The sequence below is a fragment of the Meleagris gallopavo genome, chromosome 6, assembly GCF_000146605.3.
Source record: "Meleagris gallopavo isolate NT-WF06-2002-E0010 breed Aviagen turkey brand Nicholas breeding stock chromosome 6, Turkey_5.1, whole genome shotgun sequence".
Classification (NCBI taxonomy): Eukaryota; Metazoa; Chordata; class Aves; order Galliformes; family Phasianidae; genus Meleagris; species Meleagris gallopavo.
In genome coordinates, this window is record NC_015016.2 from 21,956,308 (window position 1) to 21,979,404 (window position 23,097).

Genomic DNA, 23,097 nt, shown 5'->3' on the forward strand with positions numbered 1-23,097 from the left:
AACTCTGTGAAGAACATTCATCTTCTCCTAAAGGCTCAAGTGCATTTTCTATGACTCAAACAATGAAGAGCTGCACTCCCTATACTCACAAACTTGATTTCATAATGACACAACTGACAAAAGTGGTCTAAATGCCATCTAGTATGTGAAAGAGGGTCAGAAGCAATGGGCATCACTGCTGCCTAAAATGGTCGGAGCCACTCTTGGAGGGAGTGACAAAGAAGATTAAGGGCCTGAAGCATCTCCTGTATGAGGAAAGGCTGAGAGACCTGGGACTGTTCAGCCTGGAGAAGGCTAAATGGGAATCTTATCAATGCTTATAAACATCTAAAGGGTGGGAGTCAAATGGATGGGAATAGGCTCTTTTCAGTGGTGCACAGTGACAGAACAAAAGCTAATGGGCACAAACTGGAACATAGGAAGTTCCACCTGTGAGGGTAACAGAGCACTGGAACAGAAATAGGTGGTGGTTTCCCTCCCTCTCTGAAGATATTTAGGACACGTCTGGACACTTTCCTGGGGGTCCTACTGTAGGAACCTGCTTTTATCAGGCAGTTGGACTCGATGACCTCGGGGTCCCTTCCAACCCCGCCATTCAGTACTTCTGCGACCATTCGTTTCCTAAGTGAAGCAGTCATTCAGCACTAAGAAACCTGCGCTTGTCCCTTGGCTGCCTACTGCCCAATATCCAACCTCCCTTTCCTGAGCCAGGTGATAGAGAAGCTAACGAAGCTCAGCTGCAGAACGCACGCCCTGCTACAACCTAAACGCACAGCTGTGGGGCGCTTTCAGCACGGCCCGTACGGAGCACGCGCGGTGCCCGCCCTACACATCAGCTGAGCCTGCGCGGCGCGATGGGCGCGCAGCGGATGCGGGCGCTGCTGGGCCTGGTGCTGTTCTGGAGCTGCGCCGGGATGGCCGAGGCGCTTCGCGTCACCGCTACTCCGCCGGCACCGGCGCACGGTAAGGAGGAGGCGGCGGCCGAAGGTTCTGCGGGAATTGCGGGCAGCGCGAAGCTCTCCCCGAGCCATCGCGCGCCGTTCGGAAGCGCCCTGAGCAGGGGCGGGTGCCCTCGCACCCACGTCCTCCTCCGCCGCAGGTGGGGCGGGGCAGCCCCAAGGCACGGAGCGGGGTGGGCGGCCCCAGGGGATGGGGTCTGGGGTCTGGGAGGCTGTTGGCTGGGGAGCATGCAGCCCGTTTCCTCGCTGATAATGAGGGAATCGTCTAGGAAGCTGGCTGCGTGCTGTTACATCCTCCTCGTTGCCTTGGGGTCAGTTATATCATAGCCGCTTTTGGAAGGCGATTGATGAAGTGCTTCCTGGTATTTGAGTGGTGTTAGCAGATGTGAGCAGAAAGGTTGGGTTAGTCTGCATTAAATTCGAGTGTCCCATGCATTAATTATTGCCAGTGATTTAGGTTGCTCATGGCACAAACTACGCTGTGAAAAGATTCAGTGACCTTTAAAGAACAAGTGCTAGAAATAAGATTAGAAATAAGTTAAGAAGAAAGGCTGGATTGCTATGTCATATCAGTAGTTTTATAGTTTTATTTTAATCCTAAAGCAAAGTAGTTGGTAAAACATAAGGCCTTGCTGACTGTCAGGTCGCTCAGTAACCAGAGTGATGGTCAGAGTGAAGAGCAAGAAGGCCGTTCAGTGGGCACTCTGTGGCTGGAGGACATGGCGTGCTGTGCTGCTCATTGTTTTGGAAGTTCTGCAAAGTTGGATGTGCACAAAACAGGGCTAAAAGTTTTTCTGCTTGCAAATGTCACTATCAGAGGGATGCTCTACGAGGCTTGATTATTGGAATAAAAGGAAACTTGAAGGGCAGTAAGAGTTCTTTTTCTAACTGTGCCGGGTGGGAAGGATGTAGATATAAAACAAATTAATACAAACTATCCATGAATTACATAAGTGTGAAAAGGTTTCTGACTATCTGAGCAGTTGTACTGTTTTGTTTTTTAGTGCAATAGTCGGAGCTTCCTCCTGAAAGGATCACTGAGCTGAAGGCTACAGTGTTTCAGAGCCTTGTCTTCCTTTAAAAAAAAATAGTAATAATAAAAAAACAGCCCTTTGTATATGCTGCTTTTCTGCATAGTAGGGAAGTGGAGCAGTGTTTTTAAACAAAGGCTTTTTTAAATTATCTGTGCATTCCATTGTACTTGTACTTTGTGAAGGAAGATCCTGTGTACTTTATCTGTGTTGTTACACAGGTCTGTGAGTGCATTCCTCAGTAGGTGAGGTCATACAAGTAATTAAGGTATTACAATTCCTGTATATGCTGACAGAATTCCAGTCACTAAAAAAGAAAATTGAGTGTAAACAGTAATAGTTTTTATCTATTTCCCCGTGAGAATATAATCTTGATACTGTAGCTAGCTCTGTGCAAGATGTGTTATGCTCAGTAAAAATGGTACTGCTTATCAAATCCTGCTTCTGCTTCTTGGTAAAATACTTCAGTAAGAATGATTCTGCTTATCAAATGCTGCTTCTGCTTCTTGGTAAACTAGGCTTGCTTGTAAAAGCAGTTCTTCATTTTATTTCCCGTTAGATGCTTAATGCTTATTTCGTATGTCAGTATAGAAGAAGCGATTGATGAATAACTAAAAATGTATCACTGTTAGTAGTAGTCTGTGCCTGACAATTTTTTTTCCCGATGAAGTTATTATGATAGTGCCTTGAAAACATCTGTTTGAATTTGGAAACTTCAGAGTTGCTTTTTCTTTCTGTGTCTGTACACATAGTGCTGTTTCCAGGCGGACTGGGGGGCTGCGTGTTCCTCAGCTTGAGAGAATTTGCATTCTGTTCTCTACTGTTGAAGGGAACATGTAACTGGTGGGAAATCTGTGAATATTCTAAGCTAGGCAGCCCAGAGAAGTGTATAAAGCAGAACAAAACTGTTTTTCCAGTTACTGGGGTAGCATTACATTTTGTAACAACAAAATTTTTGCTTGTACCTACTAGTGTGTATGAGGGGAAAAATCTAAGTATCACGTTAAAAGTTTTATGGTACTGAATACACATAAATGTGATACGTGTTTGTTTTTTTTCCTCTCTAGCATGTTCAGAGTTTTCCCAGAGGTCCTGTGAAGAATGTTTAAAAAATGTTTCGGTAAGGTTTTAAGTATCTTTTTAGATTTTATTTTACTGGGAACTTGATGCTTTTCCACTTCCTATTAAGCTGAGTTGTGTGTTGTTCACTTGGCTGTTTGGTTGTTTTTTTGTTCTCGTTTTCTAGGAATGATGAACCTGGTTAAACTACTCTTAATAAGAGGAGATCCAGATCAGTGGGTTTGAGGCTGGTTTTGAGTTGGTAGAAGTGGTCACTTGATGTCCTTCTTCCCTCCAACTGCCACGCTGTACTTTCCCTCTCCAGGTGCTCTGATCTGGTCAGTTGCTGAGGGTATTTCTCTGCCTTGGCTGGAGGACACTGACTGATTAGAACGTGGGCTGCACATTGCTGTGGATTCTGGATGCTTCCACAACGCAACCAAGCAAGTTGCTGCCCCTGGTTTTGATTCTTGCTCTCAGTTTGTGAGCAGCTTTGGTTGTATTTTCACCTCATAGGAGAGCTAGGTAAAATGAGTCATAGGTGGATAAAATGCCTTGCATTTCTTTTATCCAGACAATGAGAGCTAGCTATCAATGAAGCAAGCTAAAATGCCTTTTTCTAGACATGTCCTGAGCAGTGCACTCAACTGAAGCAGACTGGATTGGTGCTTTGTAGATGTTCAGATGTGTTGGCGTCTCCACCGCCAGGCTAGGTCACTGTAGTGAAGTGTATTGATTTCCGATGAGACTGTAGTAATGAAGACATTTAAATCAGTGGAATTTGATTCTGTGTCTTGTACTCAAAACCTTTGCAGCTCTGTAGTATGGTAAGTTGTGATAAATATCCAAGTCTATCTGCCCCTGCAGTGTTAGAGAGTGTTTCCAGTTCCAGCCTGTCACTAGATGTTACTGGGACGAATTGCTGCAGGAGTCCTGCAATTGCATAAGTTACTGTAAAATTTTCACAAGGGATAATTGAGAAATAGCCAAACTTATCTGCTTTATGCTTGTCTTATGCATTTACGTATCTTTCTGAATTAAAAAAAATAATAATTGCGTTGTATAGATGTAGCCATTGATTGTGGGCTGATGGACTTCTGTATTTGTCATCACAAACCTGGCATTGTGCAAAGAACTCTTCATCTCCAAAAATGCAAAGTAGGAAACAGGAAATATGGGTCCCTGAAGGTTAAGTGTTTATTACTACCGGTGGTGTGACTGTCACTTCAAATAGGCACTGTGGCTGGTGCCTGCGAGGACCAAAACTGACACATGAGCACTGCCTTGTTAACCTGAGAGCTGTGTGTTCACCTTGTGAGAGGAAAAAGTCCTTTAGATGTCTGTGTGCTCTGAAGGCACTGCAGCAGTTACAGATACATTAGTCTCAGAACCTGTCAAACCAATGATGGAGACCAGTCTTGTGCCGATGACAGAATGATGGATGATTCAGAGCAACTACTGCAATAGCATCACTGTTAACCTTGAAGAAGTGACTTTAGACTTAATTCAGACAATTCACACGTACATTTAAAGAAGAAAAAGGCTATAAGTAAAGCTATCAGCATTTGTTTGAGCAATATGAAAGCAAAGGATTGCTGGAATTAGGTAAATTGCTTTAGTTGAAGAAGTTGCAAGTTGATGGTTGTGTAGGTAATAGCAGATAAAAATGAAAATTAAACTTCTAGTGAATAGGTAAAAATCAAACTCTAAAATGTAGTCATTTGATTCATTTAAATAGAATTATAATTCAAAATTATCTGATCATAGTAGTGTTGAGTTAGTCTTCTGAGTTGATGAGTACCTATTTTCTCTTATTTCTATCAAGAAGTTCTGAATACTGATACTGTCATGGATATGCTGTTGCATTTCATTTTAAATGTACTATTTTGTAAGGAATAATGTGTAAGAGTTTTGGTTAGAACTTTTGAATCCAGAAACTCAACTAACTCAAAATGAGTATTTATTACTATAAAATTACCATTACATTAAAAACTGAGAAATTTGTCATGAGATAATGTGTAGATATTGCTTGATGTCTTAACAGAATCATCTCTTTATGTGATTCTCCATTCTGTTTATTTGATTTACTGGGTTAATTGTTAATTTTGGTAAATATAAACAAAAAACCTTTTTATTCTCAAGTGTACAGAGTACCTTAGTATGTTGCCAAAATGATTTTAGACCTGTATAAATATTTGTCAAAGTACAGAATTCAAACTAGGCTTACTTTGGAATTTTGCCAGAACTTCTGTAGATTCCATACTACAAGATGCTATCAGTGTGTAATACTGTATCATACTTTTGCCTGTCGAGAGGAGCACTTGATTATAAATTGCTTTATAATTAATTGTTGTTATAAACTGTTTTCTGAAGATCAATAATTTTTGTTTGTTTTGTGCAGTGCCTTTGGTGTTTCACCAACAACACTTGTATCGATTATCCTGTAAGAAGCATTCTTCCACCATCTTCGTTGTGTTCACTCTCAAATGCTCGATGGGGAGTTTGCTGGAGTAGGTACTAATTCTGCTTCTGCAGTAGGGATGCATCTACAACTGTGCTCAGTCTGAAGTGAGGCTGCCACTTACTGCAGCTTTTCCCTGATAATTTACTGGGAGGTTGTGGAAGGGTTGGGAAGGGCAGAGGTTATGATTGGAATGTGGAATATCCCTTTGGTCAGTTCGGGACAGGTGCCCAGCAGTGCTCCCTCCTAGTCTCTGCACACTCCTAACAGACTTAGACAAAGAGCAGCCTAGATGTTGAGTGAAAATGCTGGTGTGTTATCAGCACTATTTGAGCCAAAATTCTGAATAAAAACACAGCACTGTATGGGCTACTGTGAAGAAAGTTAACTCCATCCCAGCTAGGCCCAGTAGGGAATGACACTTGTACTGCATCGTTTTGCAAAGTAGTCATTAAGGGTTTTACTGATATTAAGGATGCTTTTGACAGGTAGTTGTTGGCTTGTTTGTTTTTTTTTTTTAGTAGAGGTAGAATTTCTACTTGTGTGGTTTGTGTTTCTGGAATGAATATAGCTTAAACACAGAATTAAAATATCATAATGGAACACGTTCCTGGCAAAAGTGGTAAAAGTTTTTTTTTTTTAAAAAAAGTCAGAAGATATGTCTTGCTTTAGAGATCTTTTTACAGATTCTATGCAGCAGTACATTGTGGTCGATATCATCTGGATCCCTACCTGTGTGACCTATTGCTGGGTACCTGTTTTAGCAGGGGGGTTGGACTTGATGATTTCCTCAGGTCCCTTCCAACCCCTGCAGTTCTGTGGTTCTGTGGCCTGTTCTTATTGAGGTCCTCCCCTTCAGATTTAGTAGGAAACTTAATTAATCTGTGAGCACAATCATCTTAATTTTCCTTTTTGCAAATAAAAGAGACAGGCATTGGCTCAGTTTTGCTGAAACCAAAGGTAAATATTGCAGCTCTCAAAATTCAAAAATAAATGACCAGCTTCCAGTTACAGTTTTTTTATGGAATAAAATATTAATACATTATCAACTGCTGGTGCCCATAATGTATGTGCACTGGTGCATCTACATAGCTGCTTTTTGGTCACAGTACAGTGACTGAAGTAGTTACTGGGAGGACAGAACTGTGCAACTGTACTGGAAGATAGGTATAATATAAAGTATTACAGAATGAGCTGTAACAGTTTTGGATGTGTAAAAAGCAATTTAAAAAGAAATTCTCCTCAGTGTAGATAATGCATAATAGCAAAATTCTAATGTGACATGGAGTGCTGATTGGATTAGGGTGTTGGTATTTATTTTTTTGTGCATGGAGCTGAAAAAAGGCTTGGGAATGAGAGGGAAGAACTATCAGGAAGATAAATGTTAATGCTAGAGTTTAACAAGTTAAATATATTCATGTTTTTCAGTAAACTTTGAGGCTTTAATTATTGCCATAGCTGTAGTAGCTGGGATCATTCTGGTGTCCATAGCAGTCTGTTGCTGTTACTGCTGCTACTGCAGAAAACGTTTCAAGAGGTAAGTATGTGTATCTGTTTTCTTCACTAACTTTGGCTGCTCGTCTTCCCTACCTGCTGATGCACCAGAAAAAAAAAAAACAAAAACCCCAATCTTTTGCATGCCAACATGTTAAGAGTCTTCCAATTTGAAAGCATATTTGGTCACACTGTTTTATTTATTTCAGACTACAAAAAGATACTTAGTGACAGTGAAAATGATGCTGGGATGACATTGAAGTGACATTACTAGTGACAGAATCACAAATGTATTTTTTAAATAAGCTATTGCTTTACAGTCCTACATTTTACATTTCCTTAATGAGACTGGACGTGAAATATTTAAATGGCTGAAATGAATACTACTTGTGATTATGGAATGGTGAAGTCTTCTAAAGCAAGCAAAAAGGGATCAGGTGGGGAATATGTGACTGAGCAACAATGTCCTGTAGTATTTGGTACCCATGCTTTTGGGTCTGTCAGTGGATTGTCACTATCCCACTGTGTTTGCTAATTCAATGAAATATTCTAAATGTAAGATGCTGCTCTTTTGCTCTAGGATATTAAGGATGACTTGTTTTCTAGTAAAGTAATACTGAAGAAATTAAATATCACTTAGATCTTGGAGATCTAGTAAAACTTATTTTTGTACTACTTTAATTGGCTAATGTCCTTTTGAAGGAGGGAGCATTAGTTGATGAGCAGCTAGCACACACAAACTCGGTGCTGTCATCTGAAGTGATAAGTGGTTATTTCCTAGTGAAACACCTGAAAGACCATGTTTATTGGGGCATCACATTATTCTCCCTAGCATCGGTGAAATTTTAGTTTTAGGTTTCTGGGTAGTGCAGTTCCAGCTTCGGAATTTCTCTTGTGAATGAAATATGAGCCCTCATTTCTTGATCTGAAATGATTTCTGTACTATTTCAGGTAGGTGTAATTCATTGTCCTTGTTTGACTCTTTCGTTAGAATTTATGCACTTGAACCTTGTTTAGTATTGTCTTCAAGCCAGAGAAAAATTATACATCTGTGGCTTTCGAGAGGGGAAAAAAAAAGTAATTCTTTTCTCTTTTCCTTGAAGATGCATGTACCTGCTTTGCTGGCAGATTTGCCTGTCCTAGTGCAAATCCATCCCAGTGCAAAAACTGTTAACTCCTTAGCCCTGTGCCGATAAGCCCTGAGGACTGCATAAAACTGCTTTAGATTTTATGTAAGATCTGTCAGCTTCTTCTGCAGAAGAACTGTGTAGGCTCCTGTGGCTGACATGCAAACAAATAGAGCTTGATTCCTGTGAAAAAAGAGATTTGTGTCAGACTTCAGTTTTAGTAGCTAAGTCGTCAATCACTACTGTTACATTTCATTCTAAAAATAGAGGGTTAGTTGAGAGTCATCTTATGTCACTACTCCAAAGGTGTCAAGCTTAATCTTTTGACACTTAGAGGATTTAAAGGTCTTGTCAAAGTGGGGTCCGGCTTATTTCAGGAAGATTCAGAATGTATTAGTACACTGCAGTCTGAGATATTAGTAGCTTTAAACCCAGTCATTCTCAACAGGAATTCTTTTGCCCTCTACTTCCTGAGATTCAAGGACTCCTTTTCCATCAAAAAAGCTAGGTACAAATTGGAAAAATGAAAACTTGTAGAAGCGTAGTAGGTCTGTTTTGTTGATTTATTGGGTTTTCAGAAGCATCAGCATTCCTTCTGAGAGCTCACAACTGCACAGTTATATAATGTTTTAGAAGGCAGCATCTGACTCCATCCCTGCAACAGAAATACTTTGGCTTTTAGGGCGTTGTTGCATTTTGTTATTTTTACCATGTGCTTGGACTTGCATAGTTTTCTAGTAAAGAGAACCTGCTGTTTTCTACTGTTAACACCCCCAAATTCTTAGATTTTGTAACTTTAAATGGTAACAAATGCAGGGGCTAGAAAATTTGTACATTAAACACAATGTGGATTTTTGAATTGGTGGATTGCATTTAAACATCTTATGCATTCAAATGTGTGTAGACTGATGGAACAGGTGGGAAAATTGAGTTCAGATTACTAGTTCTGACCTCCTTTTTCATGTTGAAACATTAGACGTGCTGTAATTAACCACTGGATGTCACTCTTGCTTAACTTGTATATTGGTTGCTGCAGATGTATGGCATTGTAACTGTTTCACTATTAGCAGATGTGTTAGTATTGCAGATATTAATAACATTCCATTTCCAGATAGTACATTCAGTTCTGAAAAATGATCAGCCTCTGGAGAAGTATGGCAAGTGACCATTCACTAGTCCTTAAGAATTGTGGTTTAATTCTGTCAAACAATTAACAGACAAATATTGTTTAGTATATGTTTTTGAGTCTTACAGTTCTCATATGATATAGCTGATGAATAAGTGAAGCTGAGCTTTCTCAAAGCAAGTCACAAAGCTTTTCCTAATGGCAGAAAAAGGCTGTATGCTGCAATTCTTACTGTTACACAATTTCAGTACGTGCATTCAGTAGAGTGTATGTGTGCATGCAGTTCAGATGTACCTTGTAGACTCAGCATTTCCCAAACTCACACAGCTGATACACTCAGGTGAGTCCTTGCTTACTCCATAACAAGGCAGACAGCTGATGAGACAGTTCATTCAGACAGTTTCCTGAGGGCAACTTGAGATTGGATAGCAATGGTTGTTGGGATAGATAAATTGTCCTGACACCAAAGGCTTATGAGCCATCAGTCTTCTTTCAAGGAGCAGCGATGAACTTAACTGTGCACATATGCGTGCGCTTGGCTTACTCTAAATGGGGTGCGACACACAGAGGAAATAGCAAGTAGGATCCCTGTTTCTGGAATAGTCTGCGACCTGTCTGAGGCTTTAAATTGTCCTGTGAAATTTGAATGGCACGTTAATACAATGAACAAATCATATGGGTGTAATAAAATGTGAAAGGGTAATTCTACGAACTTTTCCATTATTCAGCAATTAAATTTTACATAGCTAAACATAAATGACTAAACACGGATTGTTTAGCACTGAAGTTGCTTTTTCTTCCTCATACGCCTTCTAGTAGACCAGATGAAGAAGAACAGCTAGCTAGAAAGAAAGAGAAACGAAGACTGCAGTCTCTTCAGAGGTGAGTCATGGCTGGTTAATGTATAGCTACATGCCTGCAGTAATATGGGAGTATTCTGCCTTTCTAAGAAATACATAGAATGCTAAACAAAGACTGTGATGGAGATACTGTCAAGTTTCCTTGACAGTGTCATACTTCTAAAGAACGATGCTCAATGTGAGATTTACAGACTGAATTAGGAGCCAGCATTTCTGTAACCTCTGAGAGGTTGATGATCACTGTAGTAAGTACCCTGAGCTCTCTGTGCCAGCTGAGAGCAAATGGGAGGGTTGTGTCTGAAATCTTGCCCTAGTCTCTACACTGGACTGATGCCTGTCTGTGGCACGAGTTAATGCTTCATTGAGGCTGGGATTCAGGGATGAAAACCTCTTTTTGAAGTCATTTAATAATTTGTTTGCTTTCTTTTAAAAGAAAGGTAGACAAGATGATAGGTAAATATCAGTTAGAACTTCTGCTTAGAGGTATAAAATAACACCTGAGTGAAAGTTTTCTACAATCCCACATTTCTATTTTTATGAAAACTGTGTGCTGTGTAGAAGGAAGTGCAAGGCTAATAGTGCTGCAAAGAGTCAGCCCTGGTACAGTGCTGCTCAGTGAGAGAAGCATTCTTCAGGGTGGAGGATTTTGTATCCAGTGACTAGTCGTTCATTATTTTGTAGATAAACAGATGTTATAAGTAGGGCCATGATAGTACATGATACCTACTTGCACTATGTACTTCTTGAATCATAGTTCCTTCTTTGGTCTTACCAGTAAGATACCAGTTGGGTGCCTTCACTGCCTGGCCATTGCCTGCCATTTTCTCCTGAGCTTAGATTCACTGCTAGTATGAGTAGGGATTGCAGGAAGCAAAGGTGTACTTCCAGGTAAGACCCATTGGGGAGCTTTTGAATGAAGGCATGAAGTTTCTCATATGGAAATACTCCACATGTTGACACCTTAGTGTGGAGCATGTTGCCACAGCTGTGCACTTAGTCCAGCTTGACACTTATTAATTTGTTAATCTGAGTCTTATTATAAAAGGGTGCATGTTCTTAAGCCCAACTCTGACAGCTGATCTAGTGGTGATGACAAGGTTAACTATTTATTGTAATAAGTGATGGACTTCTGTGCTAGTCATATGCTTCTCTGTATATTCCATTAAGGGGATTTTCCATTATATTCATATCCTTCTTCTGTCCTATCATCTTTTGTCTCAGTTTGAAACAGTTGTGTCAATCTTAGACTTAGTTCTCATGAACTTTCCTATAAGTCATTGGTAGTTTCCTGCCCTCAAAAAGGCTTTCACCAAGTGAAACATCCCAGGAAGTATTTATTCACAGGTAGCCAACTACTGTTATTTTCTTGTTATCTTCTCTTACTTACTAAATCAACGTGACGGAGTACGGATATCCAAACCCACCTTGCTACAAACAGTTATGTCAGTGTTTGTCTATTGGCAGACTTACATTCTGCTGTTGAGAAGCTTCCTCCAGTACTATCTGATAATTGTGCTTTCTTGGGAAATACAATGAACAATCAAACTACAGATGTTTTAAAGTTTGGGACACTACGATTCCTCTATCTCTCAAGCTCACTAAAAAAAAAACATAGAATGCATATAAAAAAATCTGCGTGTCTTTTTTTTCATTCTTTTTGTTGATATTCTTTTGATTTTTCGGGGGGAAGTACACACTTTACATTGTTTGCATTATGATTTTTGTTACCTTTTGCTGCTTTTTTTCTTTAGGGAAAACCTCACAGTTGTGTGATGGTCACTGTGCTTGGAGTATTATGAACAAGCTTTTAAAAAGGCACAATGAGAGATCCTCTAAGATAACTTTTTTTTGATATTATGAATATCTGCAGAGTTATGAAATGTTCTTCAGATAGCAAACTGCTTGGGATGATTTGATAAGACTAATTGAATGATTTGATAAGACTAATACATATTTTCTGGTGTACTAATATGGATCCCAGTTTTTCATCAAGAACCTTGACAAGCTGTGTCCCTCATTCATTCCTTGTCACCCTGTCTAACGTCAAGATTTGACCTTTACAAAATAGTACTGCTAGTAGTCAGAAATTCCAGTGTCAGCAATACGTAGATGATGTCTTGCTATGCTTGTTATTCACCCTTCCACTGTTATTTTGTCCATTTTAGTTTTTTGAAAATTGGATTGATGAAGCTGAGATAAAGAACAACAGAGAGAAAAGTGGTTTTCTACCAAAGGGAATCCTCACAGAGAATCCTGTGAGGAATGTGAGCATTCCGTTGTATGTCAAAACCACGTGCCCTGTTGTGCTAAACTTATTTAGGCCATATATATATATACTATTTTCAGTTAAATGAGCACTGAATGTGTATTTATTCTAAAGCAATGGCTCACGACCAGGGACACAGGGGATAACTGTGTACCATAACTGTATATACCATAACGTCTCTACTGTGATCTGTATGTCATCTTCAAATTGTTAATATGGTTAATCTTTAGGAAATCTGATGCTTCAGGAATGTATACTTTGCTGTGCACACCGAGGAAGTGGTGTTGCACTGGACAGTGTACAATGCAGAACTAAGGCTGAATCTGTTCTTGAACTAAGCCTAGGAACAAGTATTGCTGGAAGCAGGCTGCCCTGCCAGAACGATTGCTGTAGTCTTGGAGCAGCAGCTCTCTTTCCTGGCTTGTGTCAGGACTGTCTATGAAACAGGTACACTGTTCCAATTGCAGGACAAAACATAGCAGCAGCCCTGGGGTATTTCATGTATTCTGCACACGTGTACTTGTTTTGTACCCAGGGAGAGCTTGGTAGGGTCGTGGAAAAAAGCCAGGAGAAGGCCAGAACACCTCTCCCTGCCTTTTGCTTCCTGTGAGTCCTGTATGAGAAGGAATTGCTAGTAGCAAACTCTAAAGTACATTAGTAGTCTTTTTTGACCAGTAAGCTACAGAGAAAACGTGACCTTCTATTAACCAGGAATATGTTGGTATCTAAATCCAGAACTATAAATACACTATTACATTGTTAAATAGAAACACAGGTAAGTATCTTAAAAATGTTGCTACTGCACAGTGATGGGCAGTGAGGGTGGTTGACAGCTGGTGTCTGATGTCTTCCTTCATTTTTCCCTCCATACCTTTGCAAAGGAGAGAGGGGTGAGAGAGAAGAAATTAACTCATTAGGTACTTGGTTTCTGGAAATGGTTAATGTTTGGCAGTGTTAGATACTGTCTTGAAAATTTAGACAACATAAATGGATGCTTTTTTTTTTTTTTTTACAATATTGCAATATTTTAGTGTTTTCTCTGCTTCAATACAGTGTTAAATCATAGAAACTAGTAGTTCTCACACTTGCTGTGCTGCTTAAATAAAGCAATAATACAGCACCTTTTGTCTTCATGAAAATATTATATTGATTCATGATTCTGAAGCACACTGTCTTCACAGCTAAATCTTACATTTATATTCCTAGCTGGAAAGCCTTAGGGAGTCTTTTAGTATTGCTCCTTGATTCTTGTGTGTATATGTACATACAACTGGGTACATTACTTATATATGTTAAAAAATTGTTTTGTTGTGCTTGCAAATGTATTTTTACTGATGATATTGGTTAGTGAGAACTTACAGAGAATCCTGTCTTTAAGAAACATAACTGACAAATAGTTTTTTAAAATTTATTGCATATTTTTAACAAATTATCATATTTTGCTTGCAGCTTAAAATAGTCTGAATGTTCTTCTGATGCCTTTATTTGTTGCAGGAAACGTGACAGAAAACAGAAGCATGATGAAATACGTAAGAAGTATGGTATGTGGTATCTTTATTTTAATATTCAGTATCTAAATTTATTTTTTTCCTTCTCCTAATTATTTTTTTAAATTCACAGTGGAAGCATGCTGCTCTATGAGCAGCAGAACTAATCAAACCTGGTTTCCTACTCTTGTGTCTTCTGCCACCTGAACACCTGATCTCATTGCTGTTATGTTCTTTTTCTCTTGTGCTAATTCTCCAACTGGGTGAGAGCAGATGTGCTGAATGGGTTGTTTGCTTAGGGTAGGTGTTTAAATATATTGTAAGAAATTCTTTCTGCATCTTCCGAAGAGTGCTGTTGGTTTTTATTTTTAGGTTTTTGAATTCAACAAAACAATCTGGCTGAAATTTGCTAGGAAACCTAGACCTGTGGTTATTGAAGGAAGGCAGACTGGCTAGAAAATAAGCTTTTTAAATCAAGCTTAAAAAAACAAAACAAAACAAAAACATTGTAATTCAAATTGTTGGGGCTTGTTTCTTGTTAAGTGGAATGGAGATCCAGTAGGAGATGCATACTGCAAGCTGTGGGACCCGGTGCATCATACAGGAGACTTATATTATCTAGGCCTGTCAGTCCTTTCAGTTTTCATTTGACTTGTTCATTGGGTTAATAGCACTGTTTGTTCAGAGACAGATATGCTAAAGCTATCCTGCACTTATTATGCAAATTCCTATAATGTCAGAGAAGGTGATTCTAGGGGTCTGAAGAGTCACTCAAAACTGTTAATTTATCCTCCTCTTAAAGTGATTGGCAGACTCTGGCAATGCTGTGAGTCCACAATGCAGTGTGTCCTTTGGCTGATGCAGAAATAATACTGTTGGTCTGTATGGGAAATTCTCTCCCTGGGAAGTACACTATTCTGCTGGAACAGAAGAAAAAAAAAAAAAGCCAGTGTGAAGCTTAAGCTGAAGAATGTTGTTGAGAGAAGAATTCTTGTTAGACGTCAGTCATGAACTTCAGTCCTGTAGTGTTTTGTAGGGTGACTGAACTGTGGTTGGCAGATGGGATCAGTTTCAATAGGTTTGAATCTTTTTGAAATAAATTTATTTATTTATTTATTTCAAGTAACCAACAACCTTAGGATTTGACTTTGAAATAGCAGTTAGCATATCAAAGCACTACACTGGGATTAAGTGACATTTCAAATAGCTGTGTTCAGATATTCTGGTTGTGATATTTAGTTTGATTGTCTCTGGATGGCTGTGCATCTTTGTGAAGATGAGCTTCTCTTGTCAGTGCTTAATTTCAGGCATGCTTGATTGAATCTTGCTTGGAATACGTGAGTTTTCTGAAGAATACAACTGTGATTCAGTGTCTCTGGGATATGTATACCAAATTCAAAATCTTGCTTGTAGCTATCCTGAGAGTTAGTGTCATTTTGCCCCTCAGCTGAAGCATGGTGGGCTATTAGTGACATATTTGGGATCAAGTTCATGCAATCTTTGTTACTGGAAGGTGTATTTTGTCACAAAGCGTCAAGAATGTCTGTTCCTTCACGTAGTTAGACTTTGCAATGCAGTTTGCCCACAAAAGATTATAAACTGTCAGATTTTAGTATAAAATTTTTATGTAAGGTTTATTTATTGACTGGTTTGCTTTATTGTGAAGTCAGAGATTAATTTGTGTTACCAGATATGTTTGAGGCCTGTATTTCAATAATTCATTGTTTGCCCTAAAGGAAAACTGAACTCTTATGTGAATCATTGGAACATCCTGAAAGGAGGCATGTAACTGAAGAGAGGTGAAAGACAAAATATACAACTTCTGAAATTCCTAAATATCATTGCTGATCTATACAGCTTGTATTCTGATAACATGCAGACACATGGCAGTCAAAACAAGTCAGTGAGACAATGCAGTAAGTCCAGCTATAACCTTTAATCTTCTGTCTTCATTTTTAGCTGTCAAGCAAATACATATGTTAGCATATTAAACATAATCTAATAAAAATTGCTGCAAATAATTACGGAGACACTAGATTATTTTACACTCTTATGCACTGTAGAGATGATTCTCAGTTAAGTAGGCATGGATGAGTGGCAGAGTGACAATGACTTTGTTAACCTGACTCTGTAGATTAAGATGATCATGCCTGAAATTTCAGTATTTGGTTGGCTTTAAGGGAATGCCTTTTCCCATTTCATCCCCCAGCTTTCATTACCCCATTTAAATGGTAATTACACATTTATAATGCATCGCAGGTGTCACTCTAGCCACAGTCCTTTGGGAGCTTTGGAAGCTATAGAGAGCTTTAGCAACCAGGAATACACACTTTGAATTCTTTCTTTGTGGCAAAATTTGGTAGTATTTCTCATTTGCTCACATATGTGAATGCAGTGTGATTACACAAATTATATGTTGACTGTTAGAAAATTTTAAAGTAGAATTCAGAGTACTCTGCAGCTTGTGTAACATACAAAGGAACTACAACTTAATTGCTGCTGAATTTGCTGCTATTGTATGTTCAGTATAGCATTAGTAAGAAGCTGCTTTATTTTTGTTTCTAGCATTTTGCCTGGTATTAGTGGAAGGATTCTGTATTTGTTATTTATACAAAGTGATTGCTTTTCAAGGTTTTGGGCTTCCAAACCACTTCAATACTGCAAAGATTTTGATAGCCAATTTAGTGATACGTAATCCTTTTATTTGATGTGGCACATTGATTTTTATATTCAGTAGTTTTTCTCATCAAATGTTCTCCTATTTGGTATGCATACTTCATATTGACCTTCTTTAGCGTTCTGGATGTATCACAGTGAAACTTGTATTGCTGTACACTTGAAGCTGTTTAGCTTGTATGTTAAGAGTAGGGTTGTTAATTTGAATGTTAAAGAGAAAACGAAGATATGCAGCATATAGCAAACCAGCTCAATTTTTGAGGTGTATACAATGTCTTGTAAGTATTTCTTTTGATTCTGTTTTCCAGCAATGCTGGTATGTGATGAGGGTGAGATGTTGCATAGTTAGCATGGTATATAGTATAAATAAACGTGCTGGGAAAACTTATTAAATTTCTACAATTGCCTTGTTGTTTCATATGTAGTGGGGGCCTTATTTCATACAAACTGAGGAAAGATTTTGACTATTATGCCTTTCAAATTTCCTAGTCCTACTTAAATACTGGTAAGTAGGTCAAATAGTAATCTGGTAATGAAGATGAATAAAAGTAAGATGCTCACGTTTCTTATAAGTGTCCAGGACACCAGTATTTAAGTTTACAGTAATGTTTAAGGGACTTTATTGCAAACAAGACTCTTCAGCCTGCAAGTGTGTAGCTGCTTTGAACCTGTGAGCGTAAATTACAAGTTGAGTAGTTGCTCCTATGCCAAGGAAAACAGCCTTCATGTCTGGTTCAAGGCAGTCTGTGAGCTCCAGTTGCTCTGGGCATGCTATCCAATTAGCATAGGCTTGCAGCTCCTCTTTAAGTATCACGGCTAAGAGCAGCTGTGGCAGCTGACATTAGCTTTCTGTCATGCTGCTTTTTTCATATGTCTCCCCTTTTGTCCACTTACTGGGGCCTGAGACAACATCTTTGGTAAGAATTGATTCAAGTGATGAGTTGCTCTCTCTCTTTTCTCACTCAATACGATTTAGTAATGTACTTAAAATACTGAAGATTGAAGAAACTTTAACCCTGGATGCATATTTGAGAGCAAGATTGAGCTCCAGAGTTTATCAAATGTTGTAACTGCTGTGATTATCCTCATTCAAAAGAAGGGCTTGTACCTCCTTTCCTGGGATTCATCCATAGTTCTTAATGCCTGAGCAATTAATTCCAGTACTGTACGAATAAAACGTATCAGTGAACTTGAAGTTAACTTAAAATGTGGAAAACGTATCTGCTCATCATCAACTGTTAGTTTAGCAATATTAAAGGAAGCACTACAAAGAAATGCATTTGCAATAGCAAACAAAAATGACTCATTCACTTGAACTATCAGGACTAGTGTGAAACGGCTCTTGGCTGAGCGGGTTGGGGAAGGCAAGTAAGACTGCTTGTCCTCTTGAAAATGATATATGAAGTGTATCTTCCCCTGATTAACTGGAAATTGGCAGTACTGGATGTGGAACACCACTTCATTGCATCTCAGCTATTTGAGCTGTAAGAGAACATTTCTGTGGTTTTACTGTGTTACTTGGCACGTCATACATTGGATGGTATTCATTTAGATTGAATTATAGGAAAGACACAAAGGCTTACCAGACTATATACAGAAAGATACACAAACTAAGTAAAATCAGCAGAGTTATAGATATATGTGTGCATATATATGTCCTTTTTCAGAGAGATAGTTACCTTTTTTGGTATGTGTTTTGTAGCTGTAACAGGTCAAAGACACTTACTGGTCAAGGTAACTCAACCAAGGCGGTCGCTTCTTTGATTATCTTTATAGTTTTATCTGTTTGTTTATGAGGCCTTTAAGTGGTTAAGCTCAAAATTAAGATCATCCTTTTATTCCAAAGTTAATTTTGTCAGGGCATCTAGCAGCACCTCTTGCCACTTCGTGGAAGATCGTTCTCGCGTTTGGCATCTCAGCTAATGAGTGGCACTGCCTTCTACAAGGTTAAAGATTAGAAAAAAATTTTGAGGTCTCAAAATACCATTGATTAATTCCTGCAAAAATGCCTAAAAGGTGACTTTCTCTGAATAATTATAGAAAGGGGAAGTGCCTTCAATACAAGGTACTATATTGGGTAACTAGGTTTTCTTTCTACCGGTCGAAGCTTTATAAAGGTGACTGACCCATTCTTAGACAAGTAACAGCCATTAGATTTGAGGTCTGGTTTTAACTTCTTAGAAATTGTCTGTTTGAAATCCTTGCAATTTAAATAATTTTAAGAATTTTAGTGCATGTTCCTTAATACTGCAGTTCCCTATCAAGTAGTCAGCTGCACTTAGATACGATAATCGGGCACGCTGCTTGCTTGGCATCGTAAAATGTGCTGTTAGTTTAAAAGAAAAGTAACAATGCAGTCAAGTAGAGTCTGCCTTCGGTACTTTTGAATAAAAGATCTATGAGGAGTTCCTACAAGACTGGCTGATGACTAGTGTAGTCTCTCTTCTACTGTTGTGAGTGTGAATATTTGTGAACTGGGACTGTTTGGCTTAGCTGTCTTCTCTCTCTATACCGCAAATAAATGAGCTAGAGAAGAGAATCCAGGCTTGCCAGGCAGCAGTATAAAAACATTGGTATAAAAGAGATTGGCAGTTACCTGTCCTTTCACAACTTCACATCAGCCTCTTGACTCTTACAGGACTCCTTATTTTCAGTATGCGCTTCTGCCTAGCTCAGATCTGGTCTGTGGTTTAAAATCCTTCTGAAATAATTGCTGTGTGGAACAGTGGTTGCTCAACTAACCTTTAAAGAAGATGATAAGCGAATCCAGTCACTTGGTATAATTGGGTAGCTTCAGTGTTTTCTGACGGTGTTCTGGTTAAAACATCAAGAGTCTTTGTGATGGAAACATGCTGCCACTTGGATTAAGTGGTGCTCTTGTTTTGGTCTCTGGTGGTTTTATTGAATGCAGGGGTGATTTTCATTTGTTCCTAGAGATTGTTGTTCTGTTGCAGAAATGCCCTAAATGGCTGGAAATGACAAATGATTGTGCAGATTTGAAGTAGAGTTAAGACAAAATAGCAGCATCGTATATCTGAAAGGATGGTGATAGTGTAACTTGAATGTATAAACTGACTAGTCTGAATCTGCTCCTCCTGAGCCAGCCCTGTACTTAGGTTTTGTAGACCCGTCTCTTTCAGATGCATTCTGTGGACAGTACCTCACAAGTGAGAAATGTGTTCTCCAGAAGTCTTCTCTTGTAGAAATATTTTCTCTGTTAAACCCTGAAATACCCATTCATGAGCACAGTCTGAGAATTAAGAGGGCTAGTTGCACTTTCATTATTTTACTTCAGTGTCTGGGTGATAGACCATCTCTTACAAGACAAAAATTCCTTTTAGTTTCATTACATACATAGTATCAGTTGTAATGCGATCACTAACACAAGCCTAAGCAATGCTTATGATAAATGATAAATGCAGTTTTGTTTTGTTTTGCAGGTCTTCTCCAGGAATCTGATAATCCATACAGCAGATTTGAGAATGAATAAAGCTGTGCACCTTCCTTTGGATATGTAGCTCCAAAATACAGAACTATTGTGGGTTTATGGTGGTTTCCTTTGTTGCTTATTTTCATTTGCTCTTTGAGGTTGTCTTTTATTTCTGAAGATGGTTCCCCACCTCCTCCCACCGGTTATAAAACTTAGGTGTGGGTAGAGATTTCATGAAATCCATGTCTCTAACTTTTACCCATATATTATTCATATAGAACTGTTTTTCTTATAAATAGTTTTTGGTTGTAGAAGTGTTTGCTGATTATATTAACATTTTGAACATGTTTGAAACATTACCTTTCTTCCTCTTAAAACTGTCTTCCGTTATCCAATTTAGATGCTTAGTAGTCACAATCATGTACTTAAATTCAGCATCAACTGCCACCTAAATCATTCTTCCAGTGTTCCTAAATAAAGACTTTACTTTATTGTATCTGTTTTTATAAAAATAGAAGGCAACAAGGGAGCATAGCTTCACACAGCAGAAATAGCTGTTGTTGGTACTGAGGTAGGTGAAACTACAGCAGGCACGTTCTTAGGTACCACCATCAAGTGAGAGCAATTTTCTTGTTTTCCCTTCAGAAAAAGGTCTTCAAAACTGCTAAGCTATTGTCTAAGGGCTTAATGAGGGGAGCTTATTTGTTTTTGAGTAATTAAGTGCGGTTGTGCAAATCACTGATTTTGAAAAAAGAAATTACTTCAGTTAGCAAAATTGGCAGAAGGTAATTCTTGAAATGAATGTAGAATGTGACTATATGTGTATGCACCTACTTTTAAGAAGGAACATCGGCCTCTGTGAACACTTCTTTTGTATGCTTTTTTGTAAGTTGCCAATGTTCTGTAGTTGTAATGGAGTAAGTGTGGTGATTTGAACCCAGCCAGTACCTGAGCACTGCTCGCTTGCTTCCCGTCCTGCAGTGCATGAGGGAGAAAATGGGAACTGCACAAGTGAAAAAACCTATGGGTCAAGATTATGACAGTTTAGTAAGTGAAGGAAGCAGGAGGGAGGGGGGAAAAAAAAAAAAGGATAAGTGTGATGCAGTCACCACTTTCCAGAAGCAATTTGCGTAGTGGCCAACTCCCACCCAAACACATTCCCCTCAGGTTTTATTGCTGAGCGTGATGTTGTATGGCATGGACTGTTCCTTTGGTTGGTTTGCACCTGCTGTCCAAACTTTTCTCTTTCCATCTCCTTGCAAAGCCTCAGCCTGTTTGCTGGTAGGCACGGACTGGGGGGAAAAAAGAAACCCTGACACTTTGCAAACGCCAAAGCATTGGGGTGTGTTATCAGCTCTGCTTTAGCCACAAACAGAAAATATTGCACCATGCAGACTGTACTGTGAAGACTGTTAAATCCATCCCAGCCAGACCCTGTGTACTAAGTATTTTGTTAACCTTTCATTCTTCTCCATAATGTGATTTACTTCCTCTCTTTTCCTAGAGGTTTTTCCTTGGGCATTTTTACTTGCTTACCAATATGAAGCAGCAAGCAAGGGGCTCGTTAACTAACAGTTTAACTAACCTTTCTTTCTGTGTATTATCAAAAAATGTACAGTATTGAAGATATGTTATTTTTATCAATGTTCTTAAAATAAATACTTTAACATCCTTAGTTTGATTGTTTAGTTCTGTTTTTTATGATCCTGGTATAAAATAAATGGTTAAGTATGAGTTTGGGAAGAGAAAGAAAGTATTCTGCTTTTTTTTTCCTGATAAAAGAATAAGAACTTAATGCCATGTAAGTGCAGTAGGAATTAGGTTTTGCTTGTGTGTGCAGAGGTGAATTGCCATTCCTTGCAGTGTCCAGGAACATGCCTGTACTTCAGCTTTAGTGACTGTCTTCTGTTGCTGCTTTTGATACAGTGATCCTTTCCTTTTTTTTTTTTTTTTGCACTGCGGTTTTCAGAGTGTACAGTTCCTTGAGGGTTTATATAAAAACATGGCACCTGGTTCCTGGGTCTGTACTGGAATTAGGAATTAGCATTAATAAAATAGTAAGGTACAAGGTACACTTCTTTTTTTTTTTTCTTAGCTTGTATTTGACACTTTATTAGTAGAAAATGTCTAATTTCATGTTTCCTCAGCTGAAGTCTTACTCGAATGACTGTCTTGGAAAAATTATGGTCTGTGATAAGAGTGAGTTGATAGCGTGGAAATAAAATGTGCTGATGGTTTTCCCCGGAGAGAACTTTTGCAAAAATGAAGGTCTTTCTGCTGTCTCACGACCCAAGTAGTGACATTCCTGACTTAATAGAAAAGCATTTTTCTTCAGCACCTGCTGCATTACATGAAGGGCTGTCATGAATTCTAACAAAAGGAGGAGGGAAAAGCTTTGTTATAATTTCAAAGATGGAAATGTTCTTAGAGAGCCAAACGTTCTGAGAATGTGGAACGGGTGCTACAGTGGAGGATAGTTGTGTATTGCATTTAAAGAGAAAGTTGAGTGAGATAAATGCCATTGTAAACATCTTGTTTACTTGGCTTTCCTAAACCGTGCTTGTGGGTATCAAGAAGTAACAAATGGCCAAATGTACTTTAATTGCTGTGTTTGTGTATGCTAACTTTGTAGTGTAGGCTGTAATTTATACAGAAGTCAAGCTGGTCATTCAGTACTGGAATATTTTGTTTATACAGTTCAAAATAACTGTTGATGATGAGACCTTTGTGGGCAGCAGCCTTAAAACTTTGTAGGAAATGCAGAAAACCCCAGTCTGTACCCAGGCTTCTCAGATTATTTAACCTATGTTTGCTGTGATCATTGGAGGAGTTAACTGGATGGAACGTATTCTTACTTCAGTATTTTAACTGAAGCCTTCTCTGAGCTCTCCTGTATGTATTTCTTATTTTCACAGGACTGCTGGGTCTGGTTTTATCAGCAGAAAGGTTACTAGTTTTTGTGTTTTAGTGTTGTCACAAGAAATAGGGAAAACAGCTGTAAAAGGAGGTAACAGCCTATGTTTGGTTTTCAGCTGTGTGAACAGTGGCATTTATCATTTTCAGTGATAAGTTTCCTCTCCTTCACGCTTTTTAATAGGAAAGAGATGCAGCATACAAACAG

At 38.7% G+C, this 23,097-nt stretch overlaps 1 protein-coding gene across 3 annotated transcripts; it reads left to right on the forward strand.

Annotated features, from left to right (window-relative positions):
• Window positions 1–815: 815 nt before the first annotated feature.
• Window positions 816–21,651, forward strand: LOC104911421 (pituitary tumor-transforming gene 1 protein-interacting protein-like). Of its 3 annotated transcripts, none has more exons than XM_010712590.3 (7): window positions 816–963; window positions 3,058–3,110; window positions 5,451–5,559; window positions 6,939–7,047; window positions 10,077–10,139; window positions 13,878–13,924; window positions 19,987–21,651. In XM_010712590.3, the coding sequence occupies exons 1-7, from the start codon at window positions 855–857 to the stop codon at window positions 20,034–20,036; spliced, it is 540 nt and encodes a 179-aa protein (XP_010710892.1). In that variant the 5' UTR covers window positions 816–854; the 3' UTR covers window positions 20,037–21,651. The 3 variants fall into 3 exon arrangements, with proteins under 3 accessions (XP_010710892.1, XP_010710891.1, XP_019471920.1); XM_010712589.3 differs by having other exon boundaries at window positions 822–963; window positions 10,074–10,139; XM_019616375.1 differs by lacking the exon at window positions 816–963 and adding an exon at window positions 3,375–3,387 and having other exon boundaries at window positions 3,088–3,110; window positions 10,074–10,139.
• Window positions 21,652–23,097: the final 1,446 nt, after the last annotated feature.